Below are 19,439 nucleotides of genomic sequence, written 5' to 3' on the forward strand. Positions count from 1 at the left end.
AGTCTTTTGCCTTTATACTAACTGCATTACAGACCTTCATAAGACTCATAAATATCATTATTATTATTTTTCTTTTTTACCTACTCATGTTTTTAATAAATAGTCAGATGGCAAATGATCTGGTGCGGACATTACTTTCCCCTTCTGAAACACTACTTCATAGTACAATAGAAGGAAAAGGATCCATACCTTCCAAATGCATTGAAAAGTGCCACAATTTCTTCTCTTGATAGCTGGAAGTTTGTTTGCCTCACAGCTGACAAGTTGAGCTGTTGGTCCACAGGGTGATCAAAGTTGCCTGAGAAGAGGATTTTTAAAGCTGTGCCTAAGCCAGTGATCTGAAAGAAAAAAATGCAAAATTACGGAATTAGTAAAAAAAAAAAAAAAAAAAAAAAAAAAACTTGACAGCCTCACCTGTAATTTTGTAAGATAGAAATCTATTAAGGTTGTGCAAAACAAGACAATTATCCAGAACATTCAGAGCAACTTAGGATGATTGCACTTTATATTCTAAGGTGAAGTGGTCTTTGGGTCTAAAGGGTGTACTTCCCTGATTTAAACATTCATTCTCTCATTTATTATTATATTATTATCATTAATATTATTATTATCTCAGTCTATTGGTTATCAGCTCTCTAGCTTTCTTCATCTGAAATCTACGCTTTTTCAAAAGAAGCTTATACATTAGATATGAGTACACATGCTGATAAAGTGTATAGGTAAAGCCTAGTCTTTTAGTGTATGCAGATGAACTATGTTACACTCAAGGAGTGCAATGTCTTGTGCATAATGAATCTTTGGTACCAATATGTCTCAGTATGGTAGGATTTCTTAAATTCTGCAAAATACATATGAATTTTGTTCCTCTGCCTTCACACACAATGCACACACACTTGCAAGCATTCTTTCAGTACCTGTAGCTTGCCCCATAGCCGACACTTGTCACACCCAACACAGTCCATGATTCGACTGATGTTACGGAAGTGCTCTCGAAATTCCTCCTTCAGCTTGGCTGCCTGTTTTCCCCCCGTGAACATGGAGCTCTCATCAAAGTGGTTGGGGAAGTTCCTGGAAAGGGCAATGTTATTCTGGTGGCTTGTACCAATAAATCTTAGTTTTGTACTTGTAGTTGGATGCATTTTGGGAAAAGTGTGTTATCTGAGTGTGTGTGTGTGTGTGTATTGATCTATTTGTAGTTTACCGGGTCCGAGCTAAGCTCTAATAGTCCCGTCTCCATATCAACATTCATTCAGCCTTTCCTTCATTTGTTGGACACTGTTCACCTCCACCACCTCTTCCCGCAAGCTATTCCAAGTGTTAACACTTCTACGTGGATAACTATACTTTTTTAAGTCACTCAAACAGGTGTGTGTGTGTGTGTGTGTGTGCAATCAAACATGGCAAAAAGGTTGGTTAACATTAGGGTGATGGTGATATTACTTGGGACAATTATGTTGATGATAGGACAACATACTTTGTAACAGAGAGGAGATCCATGACAGCCTTTTTGACATCTCTGTCCTCTTCCTCATTTCCGGTGAAGAATTCTTGGCTCTCCAGATAAGGTGCTGCTTTAGCAAGGGCTCTCAGCTCTTCAGGAGAATGGAAATAGAAAATAGATATCAGTGATCAAGTTTGAGATTAACCCGGTAGCAGTGTGAATCATGTTTCTTAATGGTCCCTCTAAGCGAGAAAAATGAGAAAAAATCATCACTCACACAAACCATTTCATAATATATATCAATGCATGTGTGATCAGTTTATGTATCATCTATTTTGGGGGGTTTATATCATGGCACAAATTTGGCCCGTCGCTGCTACAGGGTAAAGCCAAAAATTTGGCCGTCACTGCTACTGGGTTAACCAAGACACATGGGACTATGGTCAATAAGTTCTTGGACAAAATCATAAATCAACCATAAGTCAACAATAATTATGCATGACCAAAATACTTGTTTGTTTCAGAAAATTAAAAGGAAGACAAAAACTTGAATGAAAAGGTTTTAGTAATCACCAAGAGTGTAGAGAAAGTAGAGGTTCTTGAGGCGCTTGGGTCCCTCTCCACCTGTCAACTCTGGGTCAAACCTGCGATGGAATTCATCCACATTGTGTCCCCAGACTCCTTCAGCAGAAACTTCAAACCCATTGCTATCTGCAGGAAGATGAGTGGATGGTTTGGGTAAGATATGAGGTAAAATGGATCATCACAGCCTCTTCTAAAAAGTTGTATTAGAGTGTAATATCCTTCACCTATACTTATTCATATTTTCCTTTCGCATGTATTTTTGTCATTAAAATATTTTTCACAACTTTTTTTTATCTTTAAGAAATGCTATCCTTGTTAGTGACATTTAGTTTTTAGCATGTTGCCTTTCCTATACATAGCCAATACACAGTTCATATCCCTCACTCATGGACACATTTGTACTAATATTTTTATTCATGTTTTTGCTACATAGGTCATACTATTTGCCTTATGGGACAAAATATCTCTTGGGCCTAAAACTTATTTTTCTTTGTGATGCCATAACTACATTCTTTAATCAGTTCCTGTTTTCTCTTTTAGTATGGAAATGTGTGAAAACAAAAGCTCCATACACACCTGAGAGAAGGTAGCGGGCACACAGATGTATGTTGATACTACTGTGCAGGCCAGAGACAGCACGGTAAAATGCCCGCTTCTCCAGGCACAGATCTGAAAAGCAGAATGCTTTGTTACTCATGTTCCAGAAGCTCCAGAAATTTGCCTTAGGTCAGGTGGCTGGTTACCTCGAGCTCTATCTTTGCATTGTCAGAGAATCAGTACAATCATGATAAAAACATATCAGTGCTACCATGAATATCTCCTCAAATGACTGTAATTTTTTTATGGTGTCTTAAGTTTATTTATTTTGGAGTAAAGTTAAACACCCGACCATAATTCCACTTACCACTTATATGCCATTTGGACAGAATCACCAACATCATGTATCAAAATCATAAGTACAGTAATTGTCACTTTCCCAACATTGACCAGAGAAACAGGCTAAAATGTTGAACAAGCTAGGAGAAACTGTGAAATTATGCAGACATAGTTGAAGCATAAGATATACATCTAATGATAGAGTACAATGTAGCCAAGAAGCCTTATGAGCTGCACATACAACATGAATGTCTTGCAAAGTCACATTTTACCATGAACCAATTTTTTGGCTTGTTTTCATGGGGATATTCGTAGTGAATTTTAGGCTTATATGTGAAGAGTTGTGGGTATGCTGCTAGTCAGGACTATACAACAGCATATTTACTTGAAAATGAAGAAAAGGCCAGTCTAGTGAGATTTTTGATACTCAACAAACACAAAAATAGCAGTGCACCATAGTAAACTGCATCTAAATATTATCACTGAAAAATTTCAGATTACAGTACCCTCTTGAGTTTCGCGCTACAAGTAACTCGATTTACGCGAGGTTGGTTTACGTATTTTTTAAATAACGCGGGGTCCAAAATCCAAATAAATGTTTAATTTACAAGTTTTTTTCACTTATACGCGATATTTTATGGAGTGGCCACCAGATGTCTCACGCAACTGGACTCACACGGTGCTGAGGCCACACAGCTGAACTCAGTTCATCCTGCGCGCCACTTGAACAACAATACAGTACCCACGCTGCCACGCTACTCAACAATAGGGGTGGGCAGGTACCAGTACCGGTACTAACGGTACCAGCTATTCAGTATGGTACCGGTACCAGACTGCTCGGTACCGGTACCAATACAAGCCAGTCGCTCATGATGTCCCTCATTTCTTCCTCACACAAGTGAGGCTGAGACTGAGTGCCCGAGTGGATATCTCGGTGAAATGGATACTCTCTCTCTCTCTCTCTCTCCACTGAATGAGGTGAATATTTATTTTTCGATAGAAACCTACCTCTTGTTTGATTTACATTGTTTTTGATTTACGCGACGTCCTCAAGGACAATTAATACTCGCGTAAATCGAGAATTACCTGTATCCGAGTTTCGTGATCCTTGAGTTTGGCGCTTAGTCCTAAATTCTTACCATCATGAGTTTCGCGCATTACCGCCATGAGTTTCGCGCTCCATTGACATGTTCGGGTCATGTCTACCTACCGTCGGCGTCATGCGTGCTGCCTTAAAAGGCGGTGTCTAACCATTGGGGCTATGGGCAACCACGGTTGCCCGTATGCCCAACCAGGAGCGAGTTGTTGGTTGTCCGTATCAATGGAAAACGGTTGTGAGTATGAGCATGGGTACGTGGGTACCTCACGGCTGTATGCAAACAAACAGACGTCGGCAGTGGCTGAGGAGTGAGGAGCAGTGGAAGATGGCCCACCAAGACTCATAAAATGGACTGGCAGAGCTGCTTTGCTTACTACTTGATTAACAGGATAAGAGAACACCCCGGGCTGTGGAACCACAGTCCAAAAAATATTTTTCTCGAGTCTATGAAAACTGTAGATCTCCCAGTGATGTTTTCCTCTTCTTCTTCTTTTGACCTGTAATGCATGGCAGCGACGGTGAAATGTAACAGTGGAAAATAGCAAAAGGGCATAGAAAACCAAAATCAGGGAAAGAAAAGAACAGAAAAACATCTAAGTTCAGGGTGAAGTGTATAAGTGTGCACTGTGAAATAAATAAGGGCCGCTTTCACAGTCACTGTTTGTTTTCATTGTTACCAATGGCGGCGATCGACGCTATAGTTTTCCACGTGAAATTGGCCTATGGGGTAGTGGTGGCTGCAGAGAAAGCGACAAGTGTTGAGGGTGTGTGGTAAGGTGCGGGGCGAGGCTAACCCTGCAGCCGCCACGAGGTGCTGTTGTAAAGGCAATATCTCCGACACCATCACATCACATCACTACCCATCGGCCAGTTTCACGTGGAAATACTAGAGCGACGATTGCCGCCATTGGTAACGATCAACACAAACAAAATGACTTTGAAAGCGGCCCTAAGTGCATGTTGTGAAGTATAAAAATGTGGAGAAGGAGGACCTAAGAAGTTATACAAAGCATTACAGGTCAACTGAAGAAGAAGGTCCACTATACACTGGCTGGTGTTGCAAAAAATATCTTCCCGCTGAAATTAGTCATTCTGCTGTCCACCACGCATGTGCGCTGTGGGAATACACAGCATTAAAAGTGTTAATTTGCCTGGATTTGTTCTTTTTTGTCCGCTTGTGGTCTTTGTGAGTGGTGAGGGAAATATGGAAGCAGTCAGCAAAGTTGAACCTCTCTGCGAGCTATTTTGCGACTGCGGCGGCAGTTTACATTCAATAGGCATTGAAGTCAATCATGATGTTAGTGATGTGATGATATATAACAGAAAGAGTTAGCAGATTATACCATAACACACAGAAAACTACCAGAAGCTATAGGTTTGTCCAACTGTACCACAGGTGACCGCAAGCAACCACCCTTACATTAGCAGAGTACACCACATGGATCACAAGCGTGTATTCAGAACTGCCAGGCATTGTAAGGCAGCTGCCTTCAACTGTGGCTTCAGAACGACCTCTTCTCACTTCCCATTTTCTGCCTATTACCAAGGTACGTATTTTGAGATAACAAGAGAGTAAAGTCGAAAAAAATTGTGATAACAAGGGAGTCAAGTCGAAAGAAAAAGTATTTTTTTTCCACGGGCCGGAACCAATAAGTGCTTTTTCATGTATTTCAATACCTCGAGTTTCGCGATCCTCGAGTTTAGCGCTATACCTTCGGAATGAAGCAAGCGCGAAACTTGAGAGGGTACTGTAATTTTGTGTGACTGGTATTCTTGAGAGCCTTCAAGCAAGCAGTGATCTGCAATACATACAATGTATTTATGTATGATATCAACAAATCCATCACAATTATAAAAGCACATAGTTTTACTATTGCATCCTAAGTCTTGATACAAACTCGCACTACAAAGGTGAAGATTTTTTTCTTGATTATACGCTAATATGTTGAGTGACAGCTATGAGAGCGAGTTTTAGCTGCATCATTCCTCGTAACAGTAATGGTAAACAATAACATGTTACAATACCAGCACTATCTTCATGGTGGCTCATGCGACAAATAATGAAAGAATAAAACGGATGATTTGATAAGTGGCAGATGAATCATGCAAGACCTAGATCTTGGCAGAGGAATTTTTTTATCACTTTGATTTAATAATAGGCTACATATTTTGTAAATTTACACCATGCAACAAATTTCACATTTATTGTAGATTTATTTCAGGCATGAATGAATCAAATTTAGCAGGAATAAAAAGAAATTTTCATACAGAACTATCACTACAGGAGCATATCATTTGCAGCCTAGGATTCCTCCACCAAAGCACACCACCACCTACTGTAAACAGACTTACCCTTTACGAACTCATCAGCTGTGCTTATGAAAAAGGGGAGGAAGGAAAATCATGGGTGAGTAAAAAATCTTACAAAGCACAAGCTGCATACTTAGAATTAGGAAGCAACACTGCTAACTCACTAAAAAAAGGTAAAAGCCAGCCATGTATTGTAAAATTGAAGTTAAGGTATATAACACCCAAGGAGCATTATCGCAGCATTGAAATGGCAGCCTTTTTCATAACAACACGTTAGAATTTAAGAGTACAGAAACTGATCTGAATATTAGCTTTGAATTATCAAATGACATGCCTCAGACCCTAATCACAAGCCCAAAACAGTTACTCACCTCCAATGTTGCTGAAGTCGACATACGGCCCCAGTGTCCTGGATGGCCTGCAAATGGGTTGAAATATATATCAGTGTTGATTATTTGCATGCCGGTGGTCTGCCGTCATCCAACATATTTTTTGCTAACTATGTACTGTATTTCCATTCATGAATATATTTTGCCTCATGAGAGGGAAGAATTTAAAAGTACTATGTCCCTCCTTAACAGCACTTATTTATCCCAAGGTGATAATTTACAGTGCTCTCTCAGAGTTATCTGCTATGCCCAACACTTTGCATGCTGAAAACGTAGTTGTCAATGAGAAGCAGTTTCAAATTGAAATGAAAATAAGTGCCTTATGCATATACATTTATGCATTTTTAAACACTATTTTTTTCACCATGTAAAGGTATTCAACACAACATTTAATGAAGTTATTGTGAACATTATATCCAATTTAATTTGGGTAAGAGGGAGAGAGAGACAGACAGACAGAAAGCACACACCCACAATAATTACTGAAAAGTCTTGATGACTGTGACAGCAGGACTGGATCCTACCTATGAAGTGTGAACAGCACAGTAAATGACATCAAGAATGATGTAAAGAATGAGAAAGTTGCATGAAAGACTAATTCAAGAGGAACAAGATAAAGGAGAAGAAAGATGAGAGACAAAGTAACAGTTTAAAATTACATGACAAAAGAATTGTGAGTAGCAGAGGACTTTGGTTGAAAACTGAAGGAAAATACAAGTTAGATTGTAAATAGGTATTGCAGTGTGGAACGAGCACATGGTGTTAAGTGCTGAGGTGATGTAGAGGTGATTCAAGAGTGAGAAAAAAATGTTAAGAAGCTGCTTGATTGTCAGGTATTACAGTGTGTTGGATGAACTGATAAGAGTTAAGGAATGCATGAGGAAAGAGAGAGAGAGGGAAATGGGTCTTGTAAGGATGAAGTACACAGACTAGGAGAGATGGAGACTACTACAAAGGACACTCATTTTAAATGGAACACTCCACAGCAACTATAGACAGATACAGACAAATAATTCAAATATATACTCAAAACTTATCTGCCGTTTGGTCAAAATTAAACTTATATTTTGTAATTTATATACCAATGAACTCAGTTTTAGCATTTTAAATGAAAACTAAACCAAGTCCCTAACTTACAGAGTGTCTTAAAACATCTGCCATTTAGGGGGAAAATGCACCTACTTTCTGATCTGAAAAAATGTTATCACACACTGAACACTGAAAGTTATAATCATGTTTAATACACACCCTCATCCATGCAGGGAGTATTCACCAATATTGGAAAAAATGCACTCATAAAAGAATTTCTCCATTTAGATAAAAATACGCACTCATTTTGTTTTAGTTTAAAGCACACACTAACTTACTTGACCCCCATTCTGGTTCATTACACACTCACCAACTCACTTGGAACAGTCATGCTGGAGGGTGGAGCTCCAGTCGCTAAAGCAGAAAAAATACAGATGGAAGAAAAATATCTGCATACCCCATTTCATAAAAAAGGAGGGAAGAGACATTCAGCTTAAAACGTTTCTAACTGTCAATCACTGGAAACGTTTTTTTTTTAGTAAAATTCCCTTATATTCTTACTATGGATCTCGAGAGACAAAAGGATAGAGGAAGAAAATGCGCTACCTTCCTTTTCGTCACTCACTTGAAACAGTTCTCCTGATATATTGACCTCCAGATGCGGTGTGCCGAGGGTCCAGCATAGCCTGTGTAGCGTTCTGGGTTTAGCAGCAGATCCACGTACTCACTGTTCTCAGGCTTGTCATCATCTAAGTAGCAAAAGCTGTCCTGAGCACTGTCATGGATGGCCCACTTCTGAAAGCCATCCAGGGACTCTTTGCTGTGATCAGAAAATATATCTAGATGAGTGACAGAATACATTTTTTTTAGTATTCAATAAAAAAAAGAATGAGCAGCAATCTTTATTTTCCCAAATCATAACTCAGCATTTTGGACATTTTATTAAACAAGTAAATAGTACTGATAAATGGCTAAGACTCTTACTGCAAAAATTATAATAAACTTGCATCATCACTATCAGTATCCCAATATTCCAAAAAAGGCCATAGGACCATACTAATCTTAACCTCCTATACTGTGTCACACATGTTATTTCTTATTACCTCTCATAATATAATAGAATTTAGAGATCCGAATCTTTTAACAGTACACTCTAGCATCGAGTCAAAGGAATGCCTCATAGCTTAAGGCTGTTTGGAGTATTTATCAATATCTCAAGGGCATTCCTGACATGGCTTCCCTTCTCTTGCTTAGATCAATTTTTTTGTGCTTCAATTTTTCTAGTCACTCTTCAAATCATTACATTTTCTATGGTAGTGAGACCAGAATCCTCAAGATGTGTGCTATCTGATTTCCTGCCCTTTCAATGGGAAATACATCACAGGAATGGATCCACTGCTAGCCACCAATGTGATGAGGGACACTTCCCATCTTAAATCTCACTAAATAACACATTATCTTACTGACTTGAAACCATGAGAAATTGATCTAGTTCAAAAAGGGGGAAATAAATTTCTGATGCCAAGGAGTGAACCTGCGACCATCGCTCTAATGTCGGGCCAAAGGGATCCCTGTGGCTTAAGGTCTTTTGGAGTCTTTATGAACATCTTAGGGCCATTACAAATATACAGACTTTTCTATTGTTGGCTCCTCATGTACTGTGCCAAAGTGTTACGAAAAACTAATATTTATATATGGTAGGACAACCATAATAGTGGGAAGTTGACACCATGGATTCATGCATATTACAGATTTTGTATCTGTTCCTTCTTACCTGAGGGTGGTGTTGAGGAAGCCAAGGTCATTCTCCTCATCACAACCTCCACTGCCAAGAGATTCCTTCAACTTCTTGGCTTTGTTGATATTAGGGTCTGCAGCTCTTCCCTTTAGGCCCTCAGGTACCTGTCACATTATGGCAAGTTTGGGTAAATACAAGTGAAAAGATATTCAACAAGGTTTAGAGGAATGAAACTACCTGAGATTGGCTCCAGCTAAACATTTTTTTTTTTTACAGCACAGAGAGCAACTCAAGGGCAACAAAAAGATGATGTAAAAAAAAAAAAAAAAAAAAAAAAAAAAAAAAAAAAATCTGCTAACTGTTGCTCTCATATAGTGATAAGTAATGAGTGGCCAAAAGAGGGGTCAATTTCGGATGGAGAAGTGTCTTGATACACTCTTCTTGAAAAATGTCGTCAAAGGCAGAGGGAAATACAGACAAAGGAAGACTGTTCCAGAGTTTACCAGTGAAGGGGATGAAAGAGTGAAGATGCTGGTTAACTCTTGCATAAGGGGTTTGGACAGTATAGGGATGAGCATGAGTAGAAAGTCGTGTGTAGCGGGGCCGCGGGAGAGAAGAACTGGCAGAGACAATACAGAATGCCCAAACTCGAGGAAGCTGATTTAGTAAGAGAGATGTGGTTTCCAGTTGAGATTTTGAGCTAAGGATAGACCGAGGATATTTAGTGTTGAAGGTGACAGCTGAGTTTTGTCGAAGAATAGGGGATAGGTGTTTGGAAGATTGTGTCGAATTGATAGATGGAGAAATTGGGTTTTTAAGGCATTGAAGGATACAAGGTTCCTTTTACCCCAATCGGAAATGATAGCATGGTCTGATATTAAGTGTTCTGCAGCCTCCAATCTGGAGTCTTGTAATTCCTGTTGAAAGGTTCTTCTGTTGAAAGAACTTGAATAATGCAGAGTGGAGTCATCAGCATATGAGTGGATACGACAGTTTGTTACAGAAAGAATATCACTGATGAATAACAGGAAGAGAGTGGGTGATAGAAAAGAGCCCTGTGGAACACCACTGTTAATAGGTTTAGGGGAAGAACAGTGACCGTCTACCACTGCAGAGATAGAACGGCCGGAAAGGAAACTGGAGATAAAGGAACAGAGAGAAGGATAGAATCCGAAAGAGGGGAGTTTAGAAAGCAAAGACTTGTGCTAGACTTTATCGAAAGCTTTCGATATGTCTAGCACAACTGAGAAAGTTTTACCAAAACGGCTAAGAGAGGATGACCAAGAGTCAGTTAAGAGAGCAAGAAGATCGCCAGTAGAACGCCCCTTTCGGAACCCATACTGGTGATCAGATAGAAGGTCAGAAGTGGAAAGATGCTTTTGAATCTTCCAGTTAAGGAATGATTCAAAAGCTTTAGATAGACAGGAAAGTAAAGCTATAGGGCAGTAGTTTGAGGGATTGGAACGGTCACCCTTCTTAGGCACAGGCTGTATGAAGGCGTACTTCCAGCAGGAAGGAAAGTTAGATGTTGATAGGCAGAGACGAAAGAGTTTGACCATGCAGGGTGTCAGCACGGAAGCATAGTTTTTAAGAACAATAGGAGGCACTCCATCAGGTCCATAAGCCTTCTGTGAGTTGAGGCCAGAGAAGGCATAGAAAACATCGTTTTTAAGAATCTTAATAACAGGCATAAAGCAGTCAGAGGGGAGATGTGAAGGAGGAACATGCCCAGAATCGTCCAGAGTGGAGTTTTTGAAGAAAGTTTGAGAGAAGAGTTCAGCCTCAGAGATAGATGAGACGGCGGAGCTGCCGTCAGGGTTAAGGAGAGGAGGGAAAGAGGAAGAAGTGAAATTGGAAATGTTTTTGGCTAGGTGCCAGAAGACATGGGAAGAATTAGGAAAAGCAAGGTTTTGACATTTTCTATTATTGAAAGAGGTTTTGGTAAGCCGAAGAATAGATTTGGGATGATTCCGGGCAGAAATATAAAGATCATGGTTAGCAGGAGTGCGAAGGCTCTGGTACCTTTTGTGAGCTGCCTCTCTATCTTTGATAGCACGAGAACAAGCGTGATTAAACCCAGGCTTTTTTAGCATGAGGAGTAGAGAAAGTCCGTGGAATGTGTGCCTCCATTCCAGAGACAATCACCTGTGATGTGCTGGGCACACACAGAGGGGTCTCTCTCCTGGAAGCAGTAATCATTCCACGGGAAATCTGAAAAGTACATCCTCAGGTCGTCCCACCAAGCTGAAGCAAAATGCCAGAAGCATCGCCTTTTCAGTGGGTTCAGAGGATGTACAGGAGTGATAGGACAGGATACAGAAATAAGGTTGTGATTGGAAGAGCCCAACGGAGAAAACAGTTTGACAGAGTAAGCAGAAGGGTTAGAGGTAAGGAAGAGGTCTAGTATGTTGAGCCTGTCTCCAAGACGGTCGGGAATACGTGTAGGGTGCTGGACCAACTGCTCTAGATCATTGAGGAGAGCAAAGTTGTAGGCTTGTTCACCAGGTTGGTCAGTGAAAGAGGATGAAAGCCATGTTCGATTAGTCTCACCAATTTCATTCCAATCATCACAACAAAATCAGTGGTATTTGAGTGCCTTGGAATTGATCAGGTATTATGATTCATCCTAATAAGTTGTCTGTGCTGCTCTAGATACTGGTTTTAATTAATCATGTACTAAATGGAAGACAATAGCTTTTAGAGCACAGCTGCAGTCTTCTCACCAAAGCATAAACAAATAAAATGGTGCAGGAAGAACAAATCACGCAAAAAAGATAAATGAAACGCAGAATCATATGCAGAGACAAACACAAAAGCACCACTTCACATGCAGGGTTGTGATGACAAAACAAAAGGTGCTTCCTGAACAATTTGTGATTAAGCATAATTGTCTTTTGAGTGCCTACAAACTTCATAGATTCTAGCATGAGTAGCAAAGGTGCTGTAATATGAAAGTGAAGGAACTTTTTAAATGTGTCTCAGACTTATGACACTTCCAATAACAAATTTTGTTGACACAAATATTAAATTAGTGACCCAAACATCACCATTCTCAATAACATTTCCATCAGTTAATTATCAAGAGCTCAGTGACCAAAACATTACTTCTAACCAGAATGCAATTTAATTTTGAATTCAGATGGACTACAAACTGCTGGCCAACACATCATATCTGTCTCAGACACACACACACAACACACACCTACACTCACATGACAGCACCTAACTCATGCAGAATCTAAATGATGACTGAGTGACAACACAAAATTAAATACAATAAAATAGGAGGCTGCAGCACTCAGCACAGTATAACCTTCTCACATGACTTTGCACCTTCAACAAAGCTTTCTATCAATCTTGAGAAGGTATAGGCCAACGTGTGAGGGATTGCACTGTTCTTGGATGATGAAAATTCTTCTTGCTATAAAAGACAAATGCAGTAATAATGTGTAAATTAATCATGATTAAGATAAATAAAAAATAACTGAAAGGAAAACAATACCACAAATAAATTAAACACAAGGTTTACATATTTAAGTAACTACGACTAAAACACAATTATTATTGAAGTTACTGAAAGACCACACACATACAACGAGAAACAAAGTGAAAACCCAGTTTTAAACAAGAAACATAGTACGACTCTATGTACTATGTGAAAATCAGAAAAACAAAAGTTATGTTAAAATAATAAATTTACCAACTTCCCTTTATTTATTTAAGAGGAAAACCACATAAGCTAAAAAGATGGAAAGATGTTCAGCAAGCATTTTTTCCAATATACATACAGTACTAAACAAAAACAGAGCAGGAAGTTCTGTCAGGGTTAGGCAGCAACTGAATGACAATAGGGGGACACATACCATTTCAGGCTCTCTACTGCTCACCTTATCTTTTCTCTCTTTATACCCTGTCTTTGTGTATGGCTCCTACCTACTTCCATTTCCAAAGATGTCAAAACGGTTTCCCCAACTCTTGTCCATTCATTAGCTGCTCAAAATACTTTCTCCATCTTCCCCTTGTATTTTCACTCATATGTGCATGCAATCACTCCTTACTGCACTCCCATTTCCTGTTATTTCTAAATTTTCTTATTTCACCGATTCACAAAACCAACTTGTTTTCTTGTCCTACTCAGTTTCAGACCAAAAATTAATACAACTTCTTAACTTGTCTGGTATTCATCTTATAATTCCCTTTCACTTTTCTTTTTCTCTTCCTTTCAGTACATTTGTCTGGATCAATTTCTTGCATTGTCTTCTTTAATTATTCACTGCATCCATCATGCACTTCCTCTATTCTTATTAGGACTTCATTTATACCCAACATCTCATGTTACTATATATACGGCCATATTTCCTTAAATACCTAAAACCACATTATTTTTTGGTCCTACATCTTCCTTCAGTGTGCCCCTAACTCCCCTCACTGCTTCACTAACCTTCCTTTCATATTTGTCCCCATAATCCTTTCTCTGAAGCCTCACACTTAGCTCAGCACTCTCCTCCAGCCATACCGCCAACCCATAAAACTCCTGTATACTTCCTGACTCAATATTTGCTGAAATGTTATAATGATCAGACCTGGAACACTACCTTTGCACCTTTTGCATTGCTAACACTTTTTTCTAATTCTTCAATTTTCTGCTATATAATCTATCATACTTCCTTGCTTTTTCCTTGCAACTATCCTACATGTGTACCTGTGGGTAATTTTACACCAAAAATAGATGTTGGAATGGAACATCAACACACATCCATTAAGTATAATGTATATTAACTCCATTCACACCCAACTTTTCTACCACTACAATTATACCTACCCTTAATATTCTATTTTAAACCTGAATATAATCATTTAGCTCTTCCCACACATTAACTATTTCACACTTGCTGAATTGAAAACACAGACATACTGATACCACAAAGAAACACACTTAAAACCTTAAGGAAGCAAGAATGGACAATTTTAACCAATGACCAAGAAGGATACTCACATCCGTGCAAGGCTGAACACTGCAATAACGGATGGCACACTTGCTGTCATCCTCCCAGAATGGACACTTCTTCAGCAGGTTCACCTGTAGGTGTAGATGATAAAAAATATTAAATTATAGTAGAAGTTTCAGATGGGAAATCTTTAGCACAGGGTGCAAAAGAGACCAGTTGAGAAGATGCACACGGCATATATATTTTTAAGGGAAAATCAAGGAAGACCCATATGGCAGGTTTATATCCTTAGAAAGGGGTGACCATAGGCTTCTCAGCTATGGTTAAGTCATAGGGAAGGATTACGTTGTTGCAAAGGTGAGAGAATTACCAATCATAAGGAAGGATAACATTGTTGCAAAGGTGAGAGAATTACCAATCATAAGGAAGGATAATATTGTTGCAAAGGTGAGAGAATTACCAATCATAAGGAAGGATAACATTGTTGCAAAGGTGAGAGAATTACCAATCATAAGGAAGGATAATATTGTTGCAAAGGTGAGAGAATTACCAATCATAAGGAAGGATAACATTGTTGCAAAGGTGAGAGAATTACCAATCAGAAAAATATACCAGTTCTCTTTATCCTAATACATTAAAAAAGAACCACTAAACCTCTAATAATACACCACCGTCATAAAACTTCAGGGTTTACAATCACAGTGAAAATTCAACCACCACAGATTCTGTGAGAAATGCATTAGGCCTATTTAGTTATGAAACTTGCAAAAATGTGGGAAGTCTTATATTTACTGAGAAAAATGTCATTCATTCACTGTACTGCAGTAAATGACCAGCTCATGTAACTCACCTTCCAGTACCTGAAGAAATTTTGCTCCAGGAGGCTGTTAAGTCGTGGGTAAATCTTGAAGTTGTTGAAACTGTCAATGGTCTCCACAGAGCAAGGGCAATCATCTACGGCACCTTTAAGCTGAGGGTAAAATAACTGTATTAACCTTAATACACTAGGAAAATAGACTTTTTACGGTGAAACATACAATCCCATATTTTTTTTAAAAAAGCTATATACAATCTGTCTGACCTTAGTGGGGCAATCCTGTGATCCCTATGGCACAACTTTTGTCCCTCACTGTACCCATATTTAGCTAAATATACACATGATCTGTGGATGCAATACTCACGATGAATTATGATCATGACACAGATAAATTATTCAATAAACAGTTTAGATAAATATTAATGATTACCTGCAGCCTGGTTATCGTAAATTTCTATTATTGTGGAAATAGAGAAAATAATTTGCACTTTATTCTGGTAATATAACAGGCTTTCTCTCATTTCCATAACTAGGTATACACCTACAAAACTGCTGATGTATTTAAATTAGTGTAAGAAAAAAATACTCAGTGTGTAAAATATGAATCATGTAAATTATCCAGATGAAAGTATAAAATCTGGTGGCAAAAAAAGAAGAAAAATGAGTGACTGCCTTTAGGGCAAGCTGCACAAATTTGAAAATTAACTACACATAAAATTGTATTCCCTGACATGCTGAATATAATGCAACTTCCAGTTATGTGATTACTTAGGTAAATTTTAAGGCTGGTGCATGAGTAGAGTGTGGCTTCAAGCTGCCTGCACCTCATGGAATCAAGGGTGGGGAAGCCCGTGAGGTGAGATAACCCAACTTACTGTCCTGTAAGGCTTGGCCAGTTGACGGCCTGTGAATTGTCTTCATTGGGTGAAACTGTTTATCTGATGTCTGTCATTTGTTGGGGTCAAAACTGACCAAGTAAACAATAAAGTGGAGTATAAGAAAAAAATGTAGACAGCTTGAATTTCTCTCTGCAAGCTATGTTTCTGCTGCAGCTGTTTTTCACATTGCCTGTCACTCTACCAAGTACAAGAGAAGCCTGGAGGAACACCATCACAGTGTTACATTATGTCACCTTCATAAACAAACTGCCAGTGTCACTTTTCTTCTTTTTGGAAATGATATAGGCAGAAATGTCGGGGAATATTCACGAAAGTGTAGCCTACAAATTTGAGATACTGACTGCTTATTTCTGGACAAAATATGATGCTGTTTATCATGGAGATTGTATTTTTCTCCGAAAATCACTAAATGATTGACTTTTCAATGCCTTTTGTAGACCCTCCGCCGCAGCCGCAAAATAGGTCGCAGAGGTTCAACTTGGACACCTGTGGGAAATCGAGGGTTTTGGGTGGGGGAGCATATTCAAACTACTCCAACTGAACTTTACATACCCCCCCCCACCCCATGTATATGCGACTTATTTCTGCGAGGAGGTATTTATCGCAACACCGGCTGGACTGCCGCCAGATGAGGCTATGCTTTCGTGAATATTATCCGAAATGTCAAAGCAGTTTTAGAACACACACACACACACACACACACCATGAATGAAAGGCAAATATACCAGAAAAGTGAATCACAATGAAAAACTGGCGAAGCGAAAAATCTGGAAATCACCAAAAAATGACAGCTTGATTATGAGGGTGAGGTTATGTCAGCACCATCGCGAGCCGGACGTGTGCACCCACCTGGCAAAAACACCTCTCCCCGGCTGCAGGGTCCGTCATGGGCTGGGGCGTCGTGCTACCGAAGAATGCCCGGCACGGCTGTAACAGTAACACGCCCACCGCCACCGCCACCACCACGGACACCCCGGCTGAGGCACTCCTGGTCATCTTTGTGGCGTTACGTGGACTCGTGGACCTTGCTAGTGACGTGAAGCCCCAGAGAGGACGACGATGTGAGTGGTGTGGACGCCAGTGTTGCCCGGCGAGGTGTGTCACTGTGTGTGCCGGGCGAGCGGCTGCCTGACGGGTGTCTTGCGTCAGCTGGGCCGCGGCACCGCCCATTGTAAACACCACTACGAAAAATAAAGTAGTTACTCTTCATCCATTATTCCCATTTACATGTCATCTAATGCAACAACGACAAAACTTGGACTGTATCAGCTATTATGGTTTGATATGGTGTAAAATAGGCTATGTGTGTCGACTGGGGTGTGTTATATAGCCGGCGGAGGATCACACGCCGACCAGTGTTATCCTGACGTGTCTTTAGCATGGCTGCCGCACGCCCCCGCCAATTTCAATTGCATCATCGTCATTTAACACTTCATGCTGAGGGTGAGTAATTGCTTTGAGTATTTTTTACATGTTAGTATAATCTGGGGATAATGTTGATGAGAAGGTAGCCATCTTTTTAAGAAGTTAATACTTACAATATATTATATGGACTGGTTTTAGGTCCCTGAATACAGTGCAGTGAAATTACCCGGAAAATAAAAGGGGGGTCGAGGGGGGCAAAGCTTTCCCGTTAGGGGATCGTGTGGGAGTCCTCTCTTTAGGGGGGTCGTGGGGGCGAGGCCCCCCATTAAGGGGGTAGAGGGGGGCGAAGCCCCCCCCCCCACCTGTTAGGTAGGTTACGTTAGGTCAAGCTAGGTTAGGTTTTATTCAGCATGCGGTGTGGGGCAGCGGAAATGCGCAGCGCGGGACGGAACAGGGCGGCGAAGGGGGTGGTCCAGTACGCGGACAAAATACTATCTCCATAATAGAATAAATAAATAAAAAAAACATATTAATTTTTGTCCAGAAATAAGCAGTCAGTGTCTCGAAATTAGTAGGTTATCCTCTCCTCAATAATCCCCTAATCTGGTTTTCCATAATGTGAAATTACTTGTACGGTAGTTGTATCTGTTTCCTCCACTCAGTGAAGTATTTAGAATATTACATATTGATCTGAGTTTACGAAAATTAAGTGTAATGGTACGTTGAGGCGTGATGCTGTAACCTGTTGAGCGATGACAATGAGTATAACACAGAACATATGGTAACAAATCCTAATAGTACAGAATAAACATCTGAATCCGCTTTGAGAGCTAGATAAAGAGAATATAATATATATATATATATATATATATATATATATATATATAGATATATATATATATATATATATATATATATATATATATATATATATAACTCATTCTGCGAATGGAATAATAACCCCGCATGTGTGCGTGTTTGTTTTTGAAATGTAAAGTTTCAGCGCGAAATCAGATAAAATATATCCCCTACACAGGTCGGCTTATTTCGAGATACGAAAACGAATGTGTGGTTGAGTGTGTGTGTGTGTGTATGTGTGTGTGTGTGTGTGTGCTTCCAGCGAGGTGGTTGGGAGCGTGCCAACATGCTCCCGTGCACGTAGCCACACTGGGCGGCGGCCGCACGACACACGTATACACAAACTCGCGGGGAAACAGGCGGTATTGTTTCCACCATGACGTTGAATATGATCTTTTATATGGTGGAAAGTACCTGGTAACGGTGTGTGTGTGTGCGCGTGTGTGTGTGTGTGTGTGTGTGTGTCACGTCCACTGGAAATATGGTGGTGAATACCTACATCCGCATGGCTCCCCCTTTCTAGGGGGTAAATCGAAGAAGAAGAAGGGAAGTCCATCCTTTTTTATATTTATAATTGTCTGTTTGTCTGTCTGTCTGTATGCCTGTCTGTCTGTTTGTCGGTCTACGAGATAAAAGAGGCAGCTGAAAGGCTTAGGAGCAGAGATTAAAAAAAATTAAAAAAACACAAAAAATACGCGTCGTAAGAGGGAAGGTAAACAATGGAAAGAGGTGTTTGTTAGCATGCCTGAGTGTCTGTCTTTGTCTGTTTGTCTCTGTCTGTTTGTGTCTGTCTGTCTGTACGTATGTATGCATTTGTGTATCTGTATGTCTGTTTACTGCGTGCATACCTGGAGACCATGTTGTATACTTGTGTGTGTTTTACTTGATTGAAACTTGATAGGATTGAGGTCAAACATAAATAACATAACATAAAATAGCAAGACAAATAGCAAGAGGAGATGAAGAGGCAGGTAGATGAATGTGTAGGCCTACATATATAGATAAATATGGAGAGAGAGAGAGAGAGAGAGAGAGAGAGAGAGTAGGACTGTATACAAGTGGGAAAGTTTAAAACCAAGGACAT

General features: G+C 39.7%; 2 protein-coding genes across 3 annotated transcripts in view; one reads left to right on the plus strand and one right to left on the minus strand.

Moving 5' to 3' along the window:
• The window catches only part of LOC126999984 (WD repeat-containing protein 89-like), a 17,412-nt gene extending 14,724 nt beyond the window's left edge, over positions 1–2,688 (plus strand). The window contains exons 2-3 of the transcript XR_007753681.1: positions 1,966–2,179; positions 2,567–2,688. The gene's annotated coding sequence lies outside the window, so the exon portion shown is untranslated. The remainder of the gene's footprint in view (positions 1–1,965; positions 2,180–2,566) is intronic.
• Positions 1–17,300, minus strand: part of LOC126999982 (ero1-like protein) — an 18,919-nt gene extending 1,619 nt beyond the window's left edge. The window contains exons 1-12 of one of the 2 annotated variants that reach the window (XM_050863322.1): positions 16,982–17,300; positions 15,267–15,386; positions 14,464–14,547; positions 9,504–9,631; positions 8,355–8,549; positions 6,683–6,729; positions 6,354–6,371; positions 2,603–2,695; positions 2,015–2,152; positions 1,475–1,592; positions 915–1,068; positions 190–338 (exon numbers count right to left, since the gene is read on the minus strand). In XM_050863322.1, the coding sequence (XP_050719279.1) occupies positions 190–338; positions 915–1,068; positions 1,475–1,592; positions 2,015–2,152; positions 2,603–2,695; positions 6,354–6,371; positions 6,683–6,729; positions 8,355–8,549; positions 9,504–9,631; positions 14,464–14,547; positions 15,267–15,386; positions 16,982–17,128 (1,391 nt within the window). In that variant the 5' untranslated portion in view covers positions 17,129–17,300. The remainder of the gene's footprint in view (positions 1–189; positions 339–914; positions 1,069–1,474; positions 1,593–2,014; positions 2,153–2,602; positions 2,696–6,353; positions 6,372–6,682; positions 6,730–8,354; positions 8,550–9,503; positions 9,632–14,463; positions 14,548–15,266; positions 15,387–16,981) is intronic. The other variant, XM_050863323.1, reaches the window with a different exon arrangement.
• Positions 17,301–19,439: the final 2,139 nt, after the last annotated feature.

This window comes from Eriocheir sinensis, chromosome 17 (assembly GCF_024679095.1).
Source record: "Eriocheir sinensis breed Jianghai 21 chromosome 17, ASM2467909v1, whole genome shotgun sequence".
In the NCBI taxonomy this organism is placed as follows: domain Eukaryota; kingdom Metazoa; phylum Arthropoda; class Malacostraca; order Decapoda; family Varunidae; genus Eriocheir; species Eriocheir sinensis.